General features: G+C 37.1%; 2 protein-coding genes and 1 pseudogene across 2 annotated transcripts; all 3 read left to right on the top strand.

Annotated features, from left to right (window-relative positions):
- The window catches only part of LOC101300828, a 6,608-nt pseudogene extending 5,022 nt beyond the window's left edge, over positions 1-1,586 (top strand).
- A 1,216-nt stretch (positions 1,587-2,802) lies between these two features.
- LOC101300543 lies at positions 2,803-3,360 on the top strand. Its single transcript, XM_004301226.1, has one exon. It carries the CDS (start codon positions 2,803-2,805, stop codon positions 3,358-3,360), a length of 558 nt encoding a protein of 185 aa, XP_004301274.1.
- Positions 3,361-7,435: 4,075 nt separating this feature from the next.
- Positions 7,436-8,106, top strand: LOC101300258 (early nodulin-like protein 1-like). Its single transcript, XM_004301225.1, has 2 exons — positions 7,436-7,622; positions 7,709-8,106. The coding sequence occupies exons 1-2, from the start codon at positions 7,436-7,438 to the stop codon at positions 8,104-8,106; spliced, it is 585 nt and encodes a 194-aa protein (XP_004301273.1).
- Positions 8,107-21,459: the final 13,353 nt, after the last annotated feature.

Here is a 21,459-nt window from a genome sequence, read left to right as displayed (position 1 = left end):
TTCCCGGACGATAGCACAGGCTTCCAGGACGGCTTCTCTCCTTCTAGGACTGGCCGGCGACAAGTTTTCTGGCCAACCTTGATCAATCATGGTGTTTTCCGTCCAGAGCTTCAATCCGGCCAGAAAACTTGTCACCGGCCAGTTCTGAAAGGAGAGAAACCGTCCTGGAAGCCTGTGTTGTCGTTCGGGAAGGAGAGAAGCCGTCGCCAGCGTGAGACGGCGGAGAACAGACGACGTCCGCACTTTAAGCCGGAGTGCGGATATCCGCTTCACATCCTCTATATATATATATATAGACACACAGCATATGCATGTTGTAGTTAGTTTGATAATCAAATTAAACAACATGGAAAAACAATATGATAGGCAGAGCAGATCACGGAACAGGCTAAGGTCAGGGCTCATCTTATGAATTATGATCATACTAGCTAGTACATATTTTGATCAAGTAATATATACATAACGTATATTCTCAGTCAAATTCATTTATTGCAGATCCAATACCAAGAAAACTAAGAGCAACTCTGAGCCCTCCACCTTCACCGCGTCAAGCCACACAGCATGGCCACGGCTAATGAGAAGATCAAATTTCAAGTAAACTTGACTTGTCGATGAGAAGATTTAAAAATTCTGAATGTGTTATAATTTTGTAAATTGAGTTCTCAAATTAGTAATATTAGTTTTTAAAGTTGTAATAATGTAATATTTTTATAATGATTAACCATGCATATACTTTTAATATATGTATAGGAAAATTATAACATGCATGGTTGCAAGAATATATAATCCATGAAGATGTATGGTTCTTTCCTGCAAAGTCTACAAAACTACTAAAGCCAGTTTCATATACTAATTAAAACCGTAATGGAGTATTTGACCGACTAATTTAAAACCTGAGCTTCAAATTGAGATAGTCTTATATACGTACTCTTGATCGATCAGTTGCAGAGGTGTACATTTGCTAAAGGTTGAGACTTTGAATAAATCAAGCACAAAAAAATTATGCTCCTACGGTCTAAGATTCTTCATCTGACCATTAATTAATTATTCGGTTTAAGCTCTTGGCCTGAAGCCAGCCCTAATTTGTTGTTATTTTTTTTTCTTCTCATAAATCAATAGTGTTGATACAATTCAATTCAGGGGCATATATATAAATGGAAGTACAATGAGATGTGTTGAGACCAGAAAATACGAGAGGTAGAAACAGATCGAGAGTGGTGAGGACTTTGTAGGAGATGGGTAGTACTCGGTTCTCTTCCTTGTTCCGATTTCTCATAGTACTTGTATTCATCGTTGCATCCACCTTAGCTATACAACCATCTCAAGCGAGTACAGCTGGTTAGCGTGTGTGTGTGTATATATGTCAATGATCAATCCCGGTCTACACTTCCAGTGTTTCTGTTCTTCGATCTGTCAAATCTGTTAATGTATGTGCAGGTTTGAAGCTGCGAAGACTAGGCGGCAAAACCAGGCCAAGCCCGCCTCCACCTCCGGTAGGGAACATGCGGAGGCATCATATCCCTAATGAACCTGTCTCCAAGTCACCTCCTCCTCCTGTGGCTCTTAAGTCTGCTCCTTCTCCATAACAGCATGTCAATAACTATGGTTGTATTTGAACCATTACAGTTGATCGATCGAGTTAGTGAGAGCCTATGTTTACCTGATCCTACCGACGTTAATTAGAGAAAACATAAACTATAATAAAAAAGTATATTGTTAACCATGTAGCTAAATCTTGCCTCTGTTACTTTATCCTTTGGGTAAACCAGTTCATATATATGTATAATTGTCTTATATCTAAAGTTTGTGTGTGTGTGTGTTAATTTAGATAAAGAGAATACCATCATTGATAGAGGTTAGAAAACAGCATACGGCATCACCTCGATCTACGACTTGGAACGTGTCTCTGCACCAAGCAAGCAAACAAACACCTGTTTAGCATTGCTTATCTAATCTTTCTAATCTTACATAATGTAAAGTCAAAGTCCAGTTATGTTGCTCGCTGATGAATTTTTTAATCATGAAGTAAGAAATTTATTTAGAAAGTCCACCCCAACTCCAAAATGTGACGCAGGCCTTCAGCCACCTTTAGAGGAAGACCCAGTCAAAAAAACTCAAGTCTACCCATGAAAAAAATGATAACCCAGCCTTCATTGGGTCATGACCTGGGTCAGACCCATGACCCAGGCAGAAGAAAATAAAGGCCCGGGCCTTCCCTCTCCAGCTCAGCCCAATCCTTGGTCCCTGCATGACGCAAGGGTGACGACGACCATGTGAAGCAATCCCCGCCTGAAGCTTGACGCGTCCCAGAAGGCGCGTAGTGGCAACGGACGAATCAGAGGCATTGTGGCGCGTTGGGTCTGACATTTTTGTCGCCTAGCAAACTGAATGGGATTGAGTTGGCCACGCGTCAGCATGTAGTGGAAGAACAGATCAATTTAAACCCAACGGTCCTTTAATCTGGACCGTTGGTTGTAATTATAGGTGGAGATCAATGGCTTCCAATTATACACTTATCCTTTCAAACTTAAAGCAATTATAAACTTATGTTGCCGTTTGGGTTTCCAACGGTTTGAAACCTTCTTTTTTATAAAAAAATCCCAACGGATACTAGACTACCCACTTAAAATAATAATAAAAATCTCTATAAATATCACCATTCAATTTACGTTTCACACAACAAAAAATTCCTAGTTCCATAGAAAACATTTTTCATATCTCTATCATCTCACAATTCCTCTTTCATCGCAATGGATAATTTGTGGGAAATGATCAGCAAGTCACAAGAAGAAGATGATGAAGATGACTTGGCGACAAGCGTCGCGGTTATTGCAGCAGTGGCTCATCATAAAGCTCAAAACCAACCTTTGCACCGTGGTTCTCGTCCCGGTCGTCGTCCAAACCAACCTCGAGAAAGGGAGGACAGAGGCAAAGGTATGCTTCAAGACTATTTTGTTGAACGTCCTATTTTTTAGTGACGAGGAATTCCGAGTTCGATATAGGATGAGTCACAAGGTGTTCAACCGCATACGTGATGGCCTTTGCAACTATGATCGATATTTTATCCAAAAGTCAGATGCTATTAAGAAAGTCAGTCTACTTCCTGAGCAGAAGATGACGTCTTCTTTGCGGATGCTTGCGTACGGTGCTGCGGCAGATCAATGTGCTGAGTATTGGCGGATGGCAAAGTTCACCTCTATTGAGTGCCTCCAACGATTTACAAGAGGAATCGTTGCTCTTTACTCAGCAAAGTACCTTCGAGCTCCTACTCTGGCCGATCTTAAAAGACTTCTTGCTAAAGGTGAAAGACGAGGCTTTCCAAGGATGATTGGGAGCATCGACTGCATGCGCTGGCAATAGAAGAATTGTCCAACCGCTTGGGCTGGTGAATATAGTGGGAGAAAAAAATCCCTACTATAATTCTTGAAGCGGTCGCATCTTATGACAATTGGATATGGCACACCTTTGTTGGAATGCTTGGGCATGTAACGACCTCATCGTCCTAGCAAAGTCGCCGTTGTTTGACAAGCTTACTGCCGGTCGAGCACCAAAGATCCAATTCCAAGTGAACAATAGAGTTCACAAATTGAGTTACTATCTCGCCGATGAAATATATCCTAGGTGGGCGACTTTCGTGAAAACCATTCCAAACCCCACACGACCCAAGGAAATTACATTTGTCAAGGCCCAAGAGGGGTACAGGAAAGATGTGGAGAGGTGTTTTGGTATTTTACAAGCACGCTTCGATATTGTTAGAGGAGCTGCTCGGGGGTGGGATAAAGAGGATCTCTGATACATCATGTTGGCTTGTATTATCTTACACAACATAATAGTTGAGGACGAACGCCCTGAAGATAGCGATGAGGATTTAGAGTCTGACGAATAAGAGGACGACAATATGAGGCCCAGGATAGCAGAAGTTTGGGATGGACCTACCGGGCAAGACTTTGAGGAAGTTGGTAGAGATGCTCATAATTTTGAAGGTTTCATGGAGCGGTATAATGAAATTAGGAATCAGTACGATCACTCAAACCTTCAAGAAGATCTTATTGAGCATTTAAGGGAAGTGCAAGGCAACATGGATATCTAGATGTCGGTTTTTTGTTTTGTTTTATGTTATGTTTGTGTTATTTTTAAATAATTGTATTTTGTTTTTTCTAGGCTTGGCCTATTAATTTAAGTCATGAAATAAATATTTTAATTTCAATATGTCATTTATTTATTTATTTAATTATAATTTTATTAATATATAAAATCATTATTCACATTCAAAATACCTAATATAAAATTTAATAAACAGTCACTGCCACGTGACGACCCAGAAACATAAATCGTGGGTGGAAACTGCAGCCTAAAATCTCTGTCACGTGGCGACCCAGGTCTCGCCCATAACCCAGGCCTTCCCAACGAAGACCCAGAGGATGGACTTGCTCTTATGGTTAACACTGACATTTTTTGAATCGAAAGAGGAGGTCAATTATATTAATGTCCAGCACACAGTTTCAAGATTATACAGATTTGAGGACCGACAATAAGAATCACTATCTCTTAAGAAACAAATCTAGGCTAATCTAAACTTAAAAACCAAAATACACTCACAATCTCAAAGCAATTCGAAGCACATTTGTTTCTAAATAGAACTAAATAGCATATATATACGTATAGAAGCCGGAATTAATAAATCGGTTTCAAGTTTTCAACCATACTTGAAAACAAAAACTAAACAACATTAGAGCATCTTTAACTGACTCTCTATTTTGACTCCTTAGCTATTCTAGAGAGCATGTTTAGTTTTTCAGAATATTTTAGGAGCTCCAGCAGACTAGCAAAACTTGAGCTATTATAATTTTTAACTATCTCGCTAGCTAAATATAGCTAGCGAGATAACTCAAATGAGGAGGCTATAATTTATTACATTTCTTTTAAGATATTTTAGGTGATATGTAAATTCTTTTAAACTATTTAATCTTTATTTGAAGAATAATATTAATGTAATGCTAGCTAAAATAAAGAGCATTGATGCATATATATTTCTAAAATGACTAACCAAATTAACATCGATGCATACTCAAATATGACTAGCATTGCTAAATAACATAAATCATTATCGCATATAGTATGAAACTGGTTTTGGTTTTGTAGACTTTGAAGGAAAGAACCATATACATACATTTTCAAGGAATATATACATTTTCATATATCAATATGCTAATCCGTCCCATCCATCCGCAAAAGTCAACTTTGCCACAGCGACAAGTATGTATTGACTAACTAATTGAAAACCTGAGCTGATCTCTTGACTAGCTATTCTAATATCCTCTTAAACATGAATTTGTTGGTTAAGTAACATTATTTATAATATGCAGCATATGGACGCAATGATATAATTATTCCTACCATTGAATAATAAGGGCACTCTATCTCTATAAATTCATAATTAGAATGAGCGGCAAACACGAATAACAAGTACGATCCCATAGTTTTTACTTTTTAGAGATGGGAAGTAGTACTCGACTCTCTTCCATCCTTCGGTTGTTATTCATTGTTGCATCCATCTTGGCTATGCAACCATCTCAAGTTGATGCAGGTTTGTTTCCTTATTTTCGATCATTTCTGGTGATCATTTGCTAGCTAGCTAGGACCTAGGAGTCACAAAGGATAGCTAGATTGATTTGATGGTTACGTACTACTTACTAGACATGAATTTATGCGGATGATAAAATGCAGATTCAAAGCTCCGAAAACTAGGCAGCAGAGTCAGGCCAAGCCCGCCGCCTCCTCCGATTCCACACCTTGTGAAGCATCAAATCCCTCCTCCCTAACTAAACCAAAACCATCGATCGGATCCGTGTAGCTCATGCTTCATCATGTTTAGTTATCAATTTCTCATTAATCACGCTTGTTGATATTGTGCACTGTTTGGTTTATTGCCTAGCTATGGCTAATTTATTGTTCTATCTTGTATGAAAGTTTAAACCAACCCAATTTATACGGATTATCTATGGCATGGATGATGGATGCGTTTTGTTTTTAGGAATAGTCTTGATGTATATGAGAAGTGTACGTGCGGCTGGTGAAGAAAATTCTCATAAAGTGTGAAACTGAAGAACGTTTGTCACATACCAAGATTAAGGAAGGAAAAAAATCATGTATCATCGAACACAACACTGATGGACATTTGTTAATTAATATTATGCTATCCTCTCATACATAATCAGTTGAACAATTTATGTACTAAAAATGTAGTTACAATCACTACACAAATAATGCCTTTATCACTACCAAAAAGAAAATTGATGGTTAAGAATACTGATACGTGTTGTATAGAGAGTATATAAATCTTTTAATTTTCTCAAATATCATATTGTCTATGCACGCACTATTTTTCTCTCTCTCTTCTAGACCGTACCATAACTATTTCTTGTACACTTTAAACCAAATCAGCGTAATATTGAAGAAAATGGCAAACTTATATACACACAGAAAATACTTGCTACTAGTAGTTTTCTAAGGCACAAGAAGTATCAGCTAACGCTTTTATAGTGAACAAAATGTTTGTGAATACCATATAGGTACAGAAGTTATGAGTACGTATACATGCTATTTTCGTTCCCGAACTAATACCAATCGTCACATAAACTTTACTTGGATCATTCATTCATTTGATAATACATTACCACCAAAAACGCAACCTCTCCAACTTCACAAGCTAAATGCTTCAATTATACTAGTTCGATCAGAAGCTCCCAACTTCCCTCATATACCTTTTATTATTATTATTATTTTTTCCTAAATCGATCAGGAACAAAAATTGCATACAATGCCCTCTCAGCTAATTTCACTCAACAGTCTCGATCGCCTGCCAATTGAAAACATGCACGCAGTTGTAAGCGAAGTCAAGTCAAAGATATATAGCCATTGTTGAATTCTCATCGGTTTCTTATTAGCTTCAACAAGCCCACAGAACCACCTGACCTCCACCTTTCACTCCTAGCAATCCTAGCTCATTGAACCAGAAAATCAAAAAGAATGCTTATCGTATATCTTCTCTCAGCTAATTTCACTCAACAGTCTCAGGCTAACTGCCATTAATTTGAAAACAATTGTAGTCAAAGAAAAAGGATAGCTGTTGTTAAACACTACTCATCTGTTACTTAACCTCAACAAGCTAAGCTAGCCGGCCAGGGGATCACCTGACCTCCACTTTTCACTCCTACGAATCCTCATTGACCCCGTCAATCTTCTCCTTCTGTAACAAACTCAACTTCATCACTCTATTTAAGAACGTACAATTTCATCCCAAATATTTCATCAAACGTACGCGTTCCTTCTTTACTCTTTCTAACTTGCTTGCAGCTAGAGATATTAACCAAGCAAAAATTATATTAAGAGCTGCTAGAGTAGTGTCACATATCGTTAGTAACGTACTTCGATCATGGAGTCCTCCAAAGTATTTCTCTTGTTCTTCTTTCTCTCTGTTATTCAGGTCGTCTTTGTAACCAGTACTGAGTTTCAAGTCGGTGACAAGAGCAATGGGTGGGAGGTCCCCAAATCAAAGAGTGACCAAGATATGTACAACGAGTGGGCTTCCAAGAACAGGTTCAAAGTTAATGACACTCTCAGTGAGTACTCGTAACCCTAGCTAATGAAACAGTTTTCTTCAATACGAATTGCATTAACACTTTGCTTTGTTTGTTGGCTTCATTAGATTTCAATTTCAAGAAAGACGCAGACTCGGTTATGGTGGTGACAGAAGCCGAGTACGAAAAATGCCATTCGGATAAACCGATTTTCACCGCTAAAGATGGTGGCTCAGTGTTCAAATTGGATCGACCCGGTTTGTTCTACTTCATTAGTGGGACTGATGGCCACTGCGAGAAAGGGCAGAAGATGATCGTCAAAGTGTTGGCATCACCAGCTGCTGCTGAAACAGAAAGCCCACCACCTTCTCAGTCAGCAAACCAGAATGCAACTGCTGAAACACCAGCCTCTCATGATCATGCGAATCATGTTGACAAGAAGAACAATGCAGTTGCAATGCATGCTGCAGCTGCCATCACTCTTACAACTGCTGTAATGTCATTTCTTGGGGCCCTTTTCTTCTAGTTAAAGACTTAAAGCCATGCATATGTGTACTCTTTACTAATTACCCCAAATTCATGTGAACCAGGTTTGAAAAGAAATAAAGATTTATCAATAAATTTCTAGTTAATATTCTCCGTTTTCTTTGATCACATACTCAAGTTTAGTATTTGGTTTACTTGAAAGTTGGAAGAGAGACAGCTATACTATGAGAGGAACATGAGATTCTCAAAAGAATAAAACTATGAACCAATATGCAACTTTTTTTGTTTGATTGGGAGTGAGATAACAAACTATCTTGATTACGTTAGTAAGTTAGTAACAGTGTATATAACTATATATACTTATTAACAGTGCATATAACTATATATACTTATTAACAGTGCATATAACTATATATAACACGCTCATCCCATCAGTATTCGGTTTGAAGTCGAACATTCCAACTTTTTTTTTTTTTGTCCGGATCAGATTGAACATGCGACTTTTCCTTTCCGGATTTCTATAACAAAACTATCCACAGTTCCACACACTGACGTTAAAATTCTTTCACAAGTTCACAACAATATTCTGGATATGTATAGCTAAAGCCCAATAAGTCTCAAATTTGGGCTAAGCAAAGCTAATTTGGGCCTTGCATCCAATTGTGCAGTAACTGGTCTCCATCATATTTCCAGTCTCCATCATATTTCCAGAACAAGCCAATCACAGCTTTTATATCTATTTTTGGTGACTTCCCACTAACTTAGCAGTCATCCATGACCTAGATAAAACTGGATATCTCATCTGTTCTACTGAGACCGAAAGAATCCTTGATCTCCGTACTGCATAATGCGATTAATTAAGAACCAAACTATAATTAAGGTCGTATTGCCATTCGATCTCTTTCTTTTCCATTTATCAGAAACCTTTTATCAGAAACTTTTTCTTTTTCTCACATTCTATCAAAATAAAAGAGAAAATGCCTCTTTCTCAACAGGCCGGAAGCTAGGTATGAAGTAAGCGTGATCTATCTTTCTTGATAAGAAGTGCTTTAATCATGAACAATTGAACATATATCCCATTGGCCATTGCTGATGTTAGCTTAGCTTTTGCATCTTTGTTATAAACATCGGCAACTGCTTAATCTAAACGCTACCAATATATATATGCTGCTGCGGCTGCTGCGGTGGTGCTGCATTACATAGCATATTCTCCTCTTAAAAGATTCAACATCATCGTGGAAATCCAAGACCACGAGTCAAAAAGAGGCCAAAGAGATAAAGATGAAGATAATAGAAGCATAAAAATATATGATTCTGAAGCGCTAGCTGGGAGAAGAGGCAGCTAGCACAGAAGAGTGTACCAGTTATCAGAGAGAACAGATCGACACCCCCCATTTGGCCAATCAATCAACTTTTCTCCTCTCCCGTCATATCCATCGATCCACCAAAAGGGGAAACCCTAATAAATTCCAAAAGCATTCTTCATTCTCCAAAACAGCAACTAGCAATGGGGTCCAATCCCCATTCACCTTTCTTCAAACGGTGCCCGCCCAGTTGTTACTGATATTTTCAAGCTTCTAGGGTTAGCCAGCTTCACTCTCATTGGGCCGCAGAATTGACCTATGAGGGAAGTATATAGTAGGGTGTCGACACGTGTTCGGATGGAGGGTTGAGCTTTGTTGGGTGGTGAGCAGAGGAGAGCTGCCCACCGCCCCATTTGGGGTGTCTTCTTTGATTGATTAAAGTGGTGCTGTTTGATTGATGAGGACGACAGAGATGGAAGAAGAGTGCAAGGGGATAAGGAACGAGTGTTGAGGGATGGTTTGAAATAAAAACCCTACCCTCGATCGTCTCCATGCTTCTTGGCAACTTGCAATAATGGACTTTGCTAGCTCATGAGTCTCTATCCCTGTAACCTAAAGAGACTCTACCACTGTTTCTCTTATTTACCAAAAAAAAACCCACACCGATGACACCATGCTGGGATAGAATCGAGTACTGAGAACGTATTGGCTTGGCTCCATCTTTTCTCTCTCATTCCCACCTCATGCTGGAGTAGGGTATTGATTCACAGACTCATCGAGAAGAAAAGGGTATTGATTCTCATAACGTGGCTTAGAATAAGAGATGCAAATGGAGCCTATCAGATCATCAGTCTTGAGTCTTGACAAATCAATCTGTTTCCCCTGTTTCTCCTTATAGTACGTAGTATATGGATATTCATTAAGAATTGATATTCATGGATATTCATTTTCCATCTCCACTTATATACATATTCTATTAATTCTTCAAGAAAATAAGGTACTTCAATGGACTTTGAGTTACACTTGGGACCTTATCTGAACTTTGACAGAGTATATATGTACATTAACATGTTATGTAGCACATAATTTTGACGAAAACCCTTATGATGCATGAGCCGGCCTGGCACCCTCAATCAAAGGATTTTTTAAACATTTGTGTAGGCAATATATATAGCTTAACATGCAGCTAACTATATGCATGGGAAATAATCGAATACAATATTAATGGTGTTAATGGATGCCCTTGATGAAGAGTGTTTTTCCTTTTTTACCATACTAATGAAAGCTGATACAAACTAAGTTTTTTTAAGGGGAATTTTCATATACACCCAATTTTAAAGAGTGGTTTTAAATAAAACCCACATAATATTCTTATTTAATAGGCATCTAAAATGTATAAATTATAATAAAAATTATGTCCTATTTTTCTAAATTTTACACAATTGCCACCATTCAACTATAACATATTAATATAATAAATAAGCTTAATTGATGCTGTTTTAAATACCTTGCTTATGAGTTTTTCTTCTAAACAGTAACATTTTTCAATCAATTTGCAAGAATCATATAGTTTCTTTATTTTTATGAAAAAAATCTAGATTAAAGGAACTCATTCTCTAATCTATACATAAGGTAAAATATAATATGAATAAGATATCTGATCTAAACCCTATACCCTAAACCCTATACCCTAAACCCTAAACCCTAAACCCTATACCCTATACCATATACCCTATACCCTAAACCCTATACCCTGAACCTATACCCTAACTCTATAACCTAAACCATATACCTTAACCCTATACCCTAAACCCAATTTTGGGTTTCTTCTTTTTAGGTATATTATCATATCATGCCCTACTTAATAGATACATTAGAAACATAAGTAGTAGAGTGTAAAATGTTCTCTCGATTAGGATGAGAAATGATATAATAATGTACCTAAAAAGAAGAAAAGTTAATCAAAGAACAAGAACGTGTACCTTACAATTAGATATTTTTTGACTATGTAGAGAGACACCAAATGTGAGCTTAGGAATGAAAAGTATAATCCTATTACAGATGACATACTTCTGTATATAGCATATATATATATACACTCAAGTTTGTAATAACAAGGTAAGAAATTAAAGAATGTAATTGATTATGACAAAGTTAACTCTAACTAAATTTTAGCTAGTATTTGAGTTTCAAATTGATGCTAAAATTGAGAAATATACTAAATTTAGCTTTATACTGTCTGAAGGGCAAATTAGAGAAACTGAAAAATGAAAAAAACTATTAATTATAGACATTTGCTTTATATGGTATGTTTGCTTATGTGGAGTGGGTGTAAAATAAAAGAAAAATATGTATGGGTTTATCTTAAAAGAGGTCTAGTATTTTGGGTTTTTATCTAATTTTCTCTTTTTTTAATCTAATATCCATACAAGGTGACATTTTTTTTTTGAGGGGAACAGATAAATTCTATTTATTTCAATTATAAGATTGTATTAAGTCAAGCTCGGAGGTTGTTCGAGGACAACTCCATGTACAAGACGATGCTCATAAAGATGTTTACAATTCAGAAAGAAAACTACGTACTAAGAAATACTACTCAAAAGACTAATGTTCAAATGAACTTATTAAGGCCTAGAAAGCATATAACATACATCATTAACTAAAGTACCCCAGCTTTATGCATCGAGGCCTAGAGACCATTTCGGTGTACCTTACAACAAAAAAGGGGTATGCTTTTTAGTTTAATGGTGTAGGGGTCTTTCCCCATTAGATATGGGGACTACTTGCCACCTGTTTCGTCAGCAGAAGGGGACTCCGGCATGGCAGGAGCTTCCATGGATGATGAGGACTCACCTTTGAACAACTGCTTCTTGTTTTTGCTACCACGAGGGCATCCTTGTTTCTTCAGAGATTTCTTGTCTTTGTGATTCCTAATGCACCACCAGCAGCCATTGAGAAGCTTAGGTCTTTAGTCTTCAGGATTTAATGCTAAAGGCACCATAGCTAAGGAGTGTTTCACCCTCTTCCCATTGTCAGCATCATCTTCTTCTCTCGCACGTCGAACACCAGCAACCCTAGCAATTGAAAGGAATAGTGCAACCTCCCTAATTTGTACTGCTTATTTCTCTTTGAATAGAGCAGGGAGATTTGGGACTACTAGAGTGGGCTGTGAGCAAGCCTTAAATACCATAGGAGGAGCCATATCAGTCACCGCCCCACCAGTTTGTTCTTCTGGCTCTGCTACCGTCTCAAGAGCTCTAGGGCAAGCTAATCGACCATGGTTCAACATCATGCAGTCCCTGCAAAGACCGACAAGCCGTAAACCTGTAGTTCACATGGATGAGATCTTCCGGCGAAACCTTAAGCCTTTTGTTCACACGCACATGGTGGTGTAGCGGTAGCGTGATACGCACACTAGCCAAACCATTCCTCAGTCCAACCCGATCCACTTGGAGAACTGATCTGATCGTTTCTCCAACCAATCTCACAGTAACTTCGGTAACAAGAGTCGCCGATAGATTATTGATCTCAACCCAGATCCAGAAGAAATCAAGCGGCATTGCCATGATGTCTGAAAAGCCATTGTAATCATTTAGCAAAATCATCGCCATCTGATTGATATTATCGAGAATATCTAAAAAGTATTGTTCAAACATGCACCTACTTGTAAAAAGTACTACTCTAATAACGACTCCATTTGCTTTGAAATAGTACGTGGTGACATAATGGAAAGATCAGTTGACATGTAACACGAGCACATATCTTAGTATCCAATAAAATATATGTATGAAATATAAATCTTAAATTCTTTTCATGTAGTTACATTCAATATGTAATAACATATATTATATGTAGTAGAATATATAAACAAATTTCTTAAATGCCATAAATGAAGAATTTAACTATTAGAATCTGTCAGACGTAATGCAGAACTAAAATGCGTGATATATATTAGGGTTTGAGACCCTATTTTACTATACCCATGGACATGTGCAGTTAAATATCAGGAAAATAAAATTGACGAGTGTCGTTCGTAAAATGTTAATTAGGTACTAAATTCAATTTTATCTAACTAAAAAATAAGATAAGTAAAAGATTCGATTTTGTTCAATCGTTCAAATGAACAAGTAAATAAATAAATAAATATTTATACATATATATACATACACACACACCTTTAATCAGTCAGTCAATGACCTAGTACCATTTCGTCTAGCGGCATAATCTCACCATTTGGTCGTGATTTTGACTCACATAAGACTCGTTGTAACATATTTCAGCTGTTTAACTAATTTTCAAAAAATAAAAAATAAAAAAAATCAGTCGGTCAGTCAGTCAATGAAGCACACAGTGGTCCTCGGTACGTACCCTCTGCTTTATTTGAGGGCTCATTCATATCTTGTATGCATTAATTTTTCTCCATCATATTTACACACATTCATTCTCTTTTATCAATATATATATTTTGTGAATTTAGTTATTAGTCGAGGTCATGAGGGTGACTACTAATGTTCTACACAACTGTAGAGTCTAGATGTTGCAGCTTGTGGCTGGGATCGAACCCAATGAGTGGCCTGGGTAGCAAGCGTTAAAGGCGCTTGTCAATACTTTAAGAACATTGACATATTAACAACGAATCAGGAACGTTCGCTTTTGAACAAATTAATGGGTTATGTAAGACGTCTTTAACAAATTTGACCCAAAAAAACCTACTTGAAAGTTTCAGACACCCTGTTTCTCATTAATCAATTACTAATTACCATGAAGTTGTTTTGAAGCAGTAATGACTAATGAAGCTGAGAATAAGAACACACAGGGATTTGCTGACCACTGGGTTTATGATCCTAAATGGTAATCCAAACTCACATGGGAACTGCTGGGAACATATCAATATCGACGCGTGCATTCTGTTAGGAACTTGGGATATGCATAGTAGTAACATATAGTAGAGATCTTATAGTACTAGCCACTATGCACACTGAGAAATTGACCTGATCTGATCTGTATCATTCAACTCAACCCTACCAGGTAGCAGCAGCTTGCAGCTCGTACACTACCACTAGTAGTTGATTATTGATCCTTCCTTCCAGGAATAGTGCCTCCTCACTGATTAACGCAGTGGTGGGGTGAAAACTGAAAAGTTATATTCTCTATTAGCTAAAATGGTATCAGATATGGACTACGGTATGCAGATAGTGGACTACGGTATGCAGATAGGGTTAATTAACTTTGGGAGCCGTGTGGGGTTTGTTAGAGACTTGCAAGAGGTACAGTGCAGTCCTTTGAATTTGAGAACAATTTTTAGTCTCGTGAGGAAGAGAGAAACAATTGCGCAAGTAGATATCAGGCAGTAAATGAGTGATAGTGATCAGATATGGCATTGTACTATAGTACCCTTTACAATAATGAAAGCAGACCATTACTGTATATATCTGAAATCTACCTCTTTTACCATTTCATCTTTGAAGTCAGTTTTTTCTAGCAAAGAGCTTGCCTTTGCTGCTATAAATAGGGACCATTGGGGCTGCGTTCTTTCAACAATCTCAGCTTGCCTTGCTTGCTTGCTCGCAGCTACAACTTTAGCTTTTCTCTGTAGCGCTAGCAAGCTAATCAGGATGATTGATAGATGGTTTGGATTTTAGGGTAGTTGTAGAGAGATCTAGTAGTGGTGAGGGTGATGATGTTGTTGACAGAAGATAGAGAGCACAGATGGATGACTTGCAATGAATATGCATCTCACTCCTTTGTGCTCTCTATGCTTCTGTCATCACCTAGCTACTCCCATGTTCTTGGTCCTCCTTCCCACCCTTATTCACCTAGCTACTCCCATCTTCTTGGTCCTCCTTCCCACCCTTATTCACCTAGCTAGCATGTATATATCATTTGAACACTTGCAGATCTTATATATGTTTGTTCTTCCTGGACGGTTTTCTCTGCTCCCACAAATATTGTTCAACTTATTTGTCAATTCGGGTGAAAGGGCTGTCCTCTGCCTTTTACTTTGGAACCACCATGATTCGCCTGCTTCCTCATGCTTATGATCTGTACAGAGCTCGCGCTCACACACGGTTACTCGCTTTCTCAATATTTATGCAAACTCGAAAACTGTATTTTTTTTTNTTTTTTTTTTTTTCTTCCACGGCCTAGCTAAAACATAATCATATCCTGTTGTTGCGTGCTGTTTGCTGCCATTATTTTCTTGCAGCAAAGGTTTGAAGAATGTTTGTTCTTCCTGCAGATTGAAGAACTCGATCGGCAACAGATCCAGGGAGAGCAGCTGCAGTTTGCAATCATGGGTCTTGTTTGAGAGACATCTAAATCCAAATCAGTCTGTTTAGACTACCCTGATAACTAGGTTAAAAAAATTAAGTCCCTTCCTCATCAGCTCAAAGTTAATACGGTTATATTGATGCGGTTTAATTTGTTCATGTATAATCTCTTTTTGTATATTTATTTTTATCTGTGGATCATGTTAGAAGTAGCTAGGGTATTGTGAAAATGGAAGTATTTCAGCTTATTGAATTTATTTAAATAGTCGATCAATATTTGCAGCATTAGTTTCACATCCCTAGGTTAGAAATTACACATACGGTTTATTTAGGTCTGATTTTGTGCTAGATTCAATCCCTTACAGCAGGGATATAGCTAGAAATTCCTCCATATATATCTTATTTTTATTAATTTTCTTATGATTTCTGGGCGAACCCAAGAAGATGAGGTCTCTGACAACATTCTGATGCAGTATACTAGTACCAAAAAATGGTATTTCCTATAACTGGACGGTTCGCTTATGGGGAGAAGCACACTTTAAGCTGCATATTGGTTTTGGAGAATTTCATTTCTGGACAATTAATTAAACGTCAATGACTGCAATAAATTGAGCTGTTTCAAACAACTGGAGCTGAAACAGTCGATCTGTAAGACAGAAGCAATTTTTTCCTTCTCCAATTCTGTAATAGAGGCACGCTAGCTAACTATCACCTCTTTCATCCTACATGCTATGAGTAATACTCAGGGTGATTCTAGTTCAACTAGGAATTTGAATACTCTCGGAACAGACTCTGAAATGATCAGGTGGTCACCACCCCTTATTGATAGGGTTGAAATCAACTTTGATTGCTCAATCTGGAGGAACTCTGAGGAGGATTCGTAATCCGAACCCCTAATGGTAATCCACTTGTTGCAGCTTCTTTCAATTTCAGAATTACCACAATCTCAGTTGCAGAAGCCCTTTCACCCCGAAACAACCTTATTTGTGCCAAGGAGAGAGACTTGTTCAGAGTGGAGGTTGAAGGAGACTCGAAGCTTGTCATCGATGCAGTTAATGGCATTGTTGCTATTCCTTGGAGGATTCTTAAGCTAGTTCAAGAAATTAGATTTTTGAGAAACTTTTTTGATTATATTAGTTTCAAGCATATTTTTAGAGAGACCAATTTTGTAGCTAATGCTGTTGTAAATTTTGGTCACAAAGTAGGAGATGTTCGTTTTTGGGAGGAGAGTGTTCCTCTGAAAGCTAGTCTAGAGCTGTCTTTTGACTCTGTAAACTGCGGGTGCATTAGAGGCACCTCCATTTAATCTAGTGGGTTTTTCATCGAAACAAAACTATCACCTCTTTCATAAAAGTTTTCTTAACTACGTTTGAGCTGTTGAGAACAGATATGCATCTCTAATTCAGAAGCTCAGATCTACTTCTGCAAGACTTTCATGAATTTAAAACCTATTATATATTATGCTCGTTTGGTACAAATTATGTTGATATTATTCAGTCAGCAGATGTCAGCTACTAATTGATTGTGTTTATCATAAAAGACTATCTTTTATCATTGTTCAAGGTCAAAAGATACATGAAAAAAAGGAAAACCTAATTGTATATATGTGTTTCGCTTTCACAAAACTCATTCCAGGGAACATATGTCAGTACAAGATAAAGATGGAGCATGAGAAATAAATAGGAATAGGATGATTCTACTGCCTATTGGTTTCAGATTTATGATAAAATTCACATTTCATGTACAATTTCATTAATTTCTTATTCAAGTTTGATTATCTCCCTCTATTTTTATCTTTTCTCTTTTCATTATTTGCATTTTTCTTTCTTCTAATAACAAAAATCTCAAATGGTAGACAGATCATAACTATTGAATCAAGTGAAAGGAACTGCTAACCATGCATGGTTGCCAAGTTACTGCGGCAGCACAGTGGGGTGAGCTTAGACAACTAGCTAGATACCTCAAGTGTCCTATATATGTATCCACAAGGCTTCGGGGACAGAGTATTCTCACAAACGATTCAATGGGACTGTACGTATATATAACTGGCAATGATAATTGCATTAAGGAAGTGCAAATTAATATGTGATTTTTTGATTTACTTTGTAGTTGGCCTATCCATAAAAGCGATAGTTTTAGGTTTGTCTCTGTAAGCAGTGCATATACACACACACACATGCAGTTATAATTAATCAACAGCATAGTTTTAGTATAGCATTGATCGATTACAGTGTACGTGTACACTCAAAGTGACATATATAGAGGAATTCACAATTCATCCAGCAGTTCTGGGAATCATAATGTCGATGACAATGTTGTACGTAATGTCCATCGCATATACCTCTTCTAGATATAACCAAGTCAAAAGAGGCAAGCACAATATATACCAATTACTTCATATATATATATATATATATATATATATATATATATATCCACCACTGAGAAAAGAGTAGTACTGATCGAAGTGGACGAATTTAAATTGTGATGACTTTTAAAGTTGGAGCACAGAATCTATGTATCAATCACATATGCACCCTGACAAATTGAACTTTCGGGGTGCCCTAGCTAGTGGGTTCATATCATAATATCATATCAATGCTAGTGTTCTAGCTTGGTCGTGGTACGTTGATCATTACAGGATTAGTTTGTCTTTGAAATTAAGGAATGAATTACTGGAAAACGTACATGCAATAATAATTCCAGTACTACATGTTATAGAGAGGCTGATATCGATCATCTAAGACATGAAGGGAGGCAGCTTTTGAAGCAAACATTGTACATTTCTGGTGTGTAGTGAACATAAACACGTTATCAGTAATCAGGGCATGATGTGAACTTCATGGTTATTGAGTCGAATTGTCTTCATTTCTTGTGTTTTCAACGTCTATGTTTAATCAGTGGGAAGTCTTTGGAGTATCACAATTAATCTGAAAGTAGAATGTAATAAAAAGTATTTGTTTGATTAATTTCTTACACTCATTAAAAGAAAAAAAAATCAGTTCCCCTAGCCTACATGCACCTGACCGATGCAAGTGTTCCAGATCAAGTGGCTACACCTAGCTAGCGCTGTTTGAATGTTCGATAAGTGTTTTATGCCTCTTCTGCCGACATATCAATGTCATGTATAAAGGGGTGGTGTTGGGGAGTTGGGACTTTATCATATGACAGATGTAGTTCTTGTGTAGTATGTCAAAATTTCTGATATTCTTTTATTTTAAATAGAGAAACACTTCATTAAGATGATGTATAACAGATAATGTAGAGCTAGAGCTATTGTGGCATTTCTACCAACCAAGAACAAAGTTGAATGAGATTTGAAAACGTCGTACATGTACGGACCACCTATTTCGATGAATCACGTGCACGTTAGGAGCCATTGTGACATTTCTACCAACCAAGAACAAAGTTGATTGAGATTTGAAACGGCATACATGTACGTACGTACCACCTATTTCGATGAATCACGTGCAAGTTAGGAGCCATTGTGGCATTTCTAACAAACAAAAACAAAGTTGATTGAGATTTAAGAACGTCATACATGCACCCACTTATTTCAATAGATCACGTGTTAGGATGTAACTTATTTATTGATACTAAATTATTAATTAAAGATTTTCTAAGATTAATAAATGAGGATTTTAGTATCTATGCACAACTATCATGCACACTAGTAGATTTGCTAAAACCCTACGAATTGCGGATTCTACATGATCGATCTAAAAGTATTACAATTAATCCTCAAATTGTATTGTAAAAAAAAAATTCCTCTAATTATGATTTCTTCGATCCTTTTGCGTAGAGGGTGTCTACTCGCTCCAGCCCTAGCACTACTGTAGCACACGGAGGAGAAGTTTTATCAAAATCTCATGGGATTCCTTGCGATTAATAGGGATGTAATTAATCATGAACTTGATCTTCACTACCTGTTATCAGTTGTGGTTGAATGCTCTGATTTTACAACCGTGATGAATCGAAAGATTGGCTAGGGAACTGTGGTCTGGGGATAACACTAGCTAGCTAGTACGTATGTACTGTACTCGATGATTTCTGTGTCATTTTGGAAACTAGTCTGGATCGGCAAAGTTCTAAAAACCCTTCTATTTGGTAGGAATTGGATGTTTCGATCTCCCTTCTGAAAAATCATTTCATGGAATTAGCTGTTTCTGCGCAACCCTTAGCAGAAGTCTTTGATCCTTTACCACGCCTCTTTGTCTCATTGTTTAGTGGCTCTGGAAACAACAGAACTGGTCCCTCAATCATACGTATCAGAATGAATTATTACTATCATGGCCATGAATCCATAAACGGTTCTGTGCTTCTAGTTACAGAATTACAGTACTGGACTTCTCACATATAGGTTTGAGTGTTTTTAGGCTAGTGATGTTTTGAGCTATGGTTTTGTACGTAGTGCTCTAACAGTTTCTTTCCAACACTTCCACGTTTGAAAATGTGCTTGGTTGGAAAAAAACATTGTCGGTATGTTGTTTTGTTTGTTTTTGGAATGGTTTTTAGCTAGTCCCCATTCCTCTCTCCTTATTTTTATTATTAATAAAAAATCTGACAAGGGATGGGCGGTGGGTTCCCGGTTATAAAGGTCATTATCAGGGTAGAGTGGATGCTTTGTCACCCAACAAACTGCCACAGAGGAGCTGATATTGCCTAATCCTTAAACTATCTCTCATGGTAGGCTAAAAAGCCAAATTTAGCCTATATGATTACTCCCACCATAAGCCAAATTTCAATTTTCAAGGCAAAAAATTTAGCCTAAGCAATTTTGTAAGCCAAATTTGGTCTTCCACTTCCATAGGCTAAAGCCAAATAATATTTTATTCATGTTTTTTTTTCTAGATCTGCCCATCTACCTACTATCTTATTTCATTTTATATTCTTTTTAAATTTGAACTAAAATTTTTTAATCTCTCACAACTACATAATTAAAAACTCGTTTCTATTTAATTTTTTTACCATTGCAAAGATCTCGACGAGACCTTTCATGTAAGCCCTATATCTAATATATTTAGATAAAATCATATACTTGATTAATTATTAAATTAAAAAAAGTACATAGCTTATTCATGAAAAGGGTTACATTACTTATTAAAACATAAACAATACAAAATGCTAAACTTAACAAAATTACAACATAACGAAATAACTAACATAAAATGCTAGACTTATTAAAAACACATTATTTTTCAATAAAAAAAAACTCAAATTATAATAACCATCAATAGTAATTCGGTACTCCACCGCTTTAGTTACCGGGCTCTTCCATGTCCATCGCTTGTTCCGGTACCTCCACTTCCTCCATAGTCTTTACCTTTTCCATATCCAAAAGGTCCTTCATAAAGACTCATTCCTCTATAGTCACCAATTCCTCCATAATTTGGCTTTGCTCCGTATTCACCGCTTGATCCATATTGACTTGAAACTTGAAGTGCATTACCAAAGCTTCCAGAGTTGAATCTAGCTTGTGTGTCACCTTGGAACGAATTCATGTTAGCAAAATTGTCATAGCCAAATGTCATGGGCGATTGTTGTCGTTGGGATTCACGAGCTCTTCTTTGCCTAATTTCATTTTTTCTCATCTCAAAATACTCACGATCTTTTGGATCCGAAATGGAATCCAAATTCATGAGCATAATTTTGTTATCCTCACGCTGACGTTGGATCTCTAATTTCGTAGCCGCATATTGCTCATGTTTGGCAGAAAATGCACATCTATCAAACATGTTTTTTTCTACCAACTCCTTTAGTCGTGGGTTTTCTTCGAGAATTTGCTCAGCAAGTTTTTCTTTTCATTCTCCTCTTTTTTTT

The sequence above is a fragment of the Fragaria vesca genome, linkage group LG5 (genome assembly GCF_000184155.1).
Source record: "Fragaria vesca subsp. vesca linkage group LG5, FraVesHawaii_1.0, whole genome shotgun sequence".
In the NCBI taxonomy this organism is placed as follows: Eukaryota; Viridiplantae; Streptophyta; class Magnoliopsida; order Rosales; family Rosaceae; genus Fragaria; species Fragaria vesca.
This window is presented reverse-complemented; position numbering and strand designations above follow the sequence as displayed.

Bases quoted from the DNA above. Each gene is read 5' to 3' on its own strand.
- LOC101300258 (XM_004301225.1), top strand. From the start codon at position 7,436: ATGGAGTCCTCCAAAGTATTTCTCTTGTTCTTCTTTCTCTCTGTTATT. The intron at 7,623-7,708 runs GTGAGTACTCGT...TGGCTTCATTAG, and splicing joins CAAAGTTAATGACACTCTCA to ATTTCAATTTCAAGAAAGAC.
- LOC101300543 (XM_004301226.1), top strand. From the start codon at position 2,803: ATGACTTGGCGACAAGCGTCGCGGTTATTGCAGCAGTGGCTCATCATA.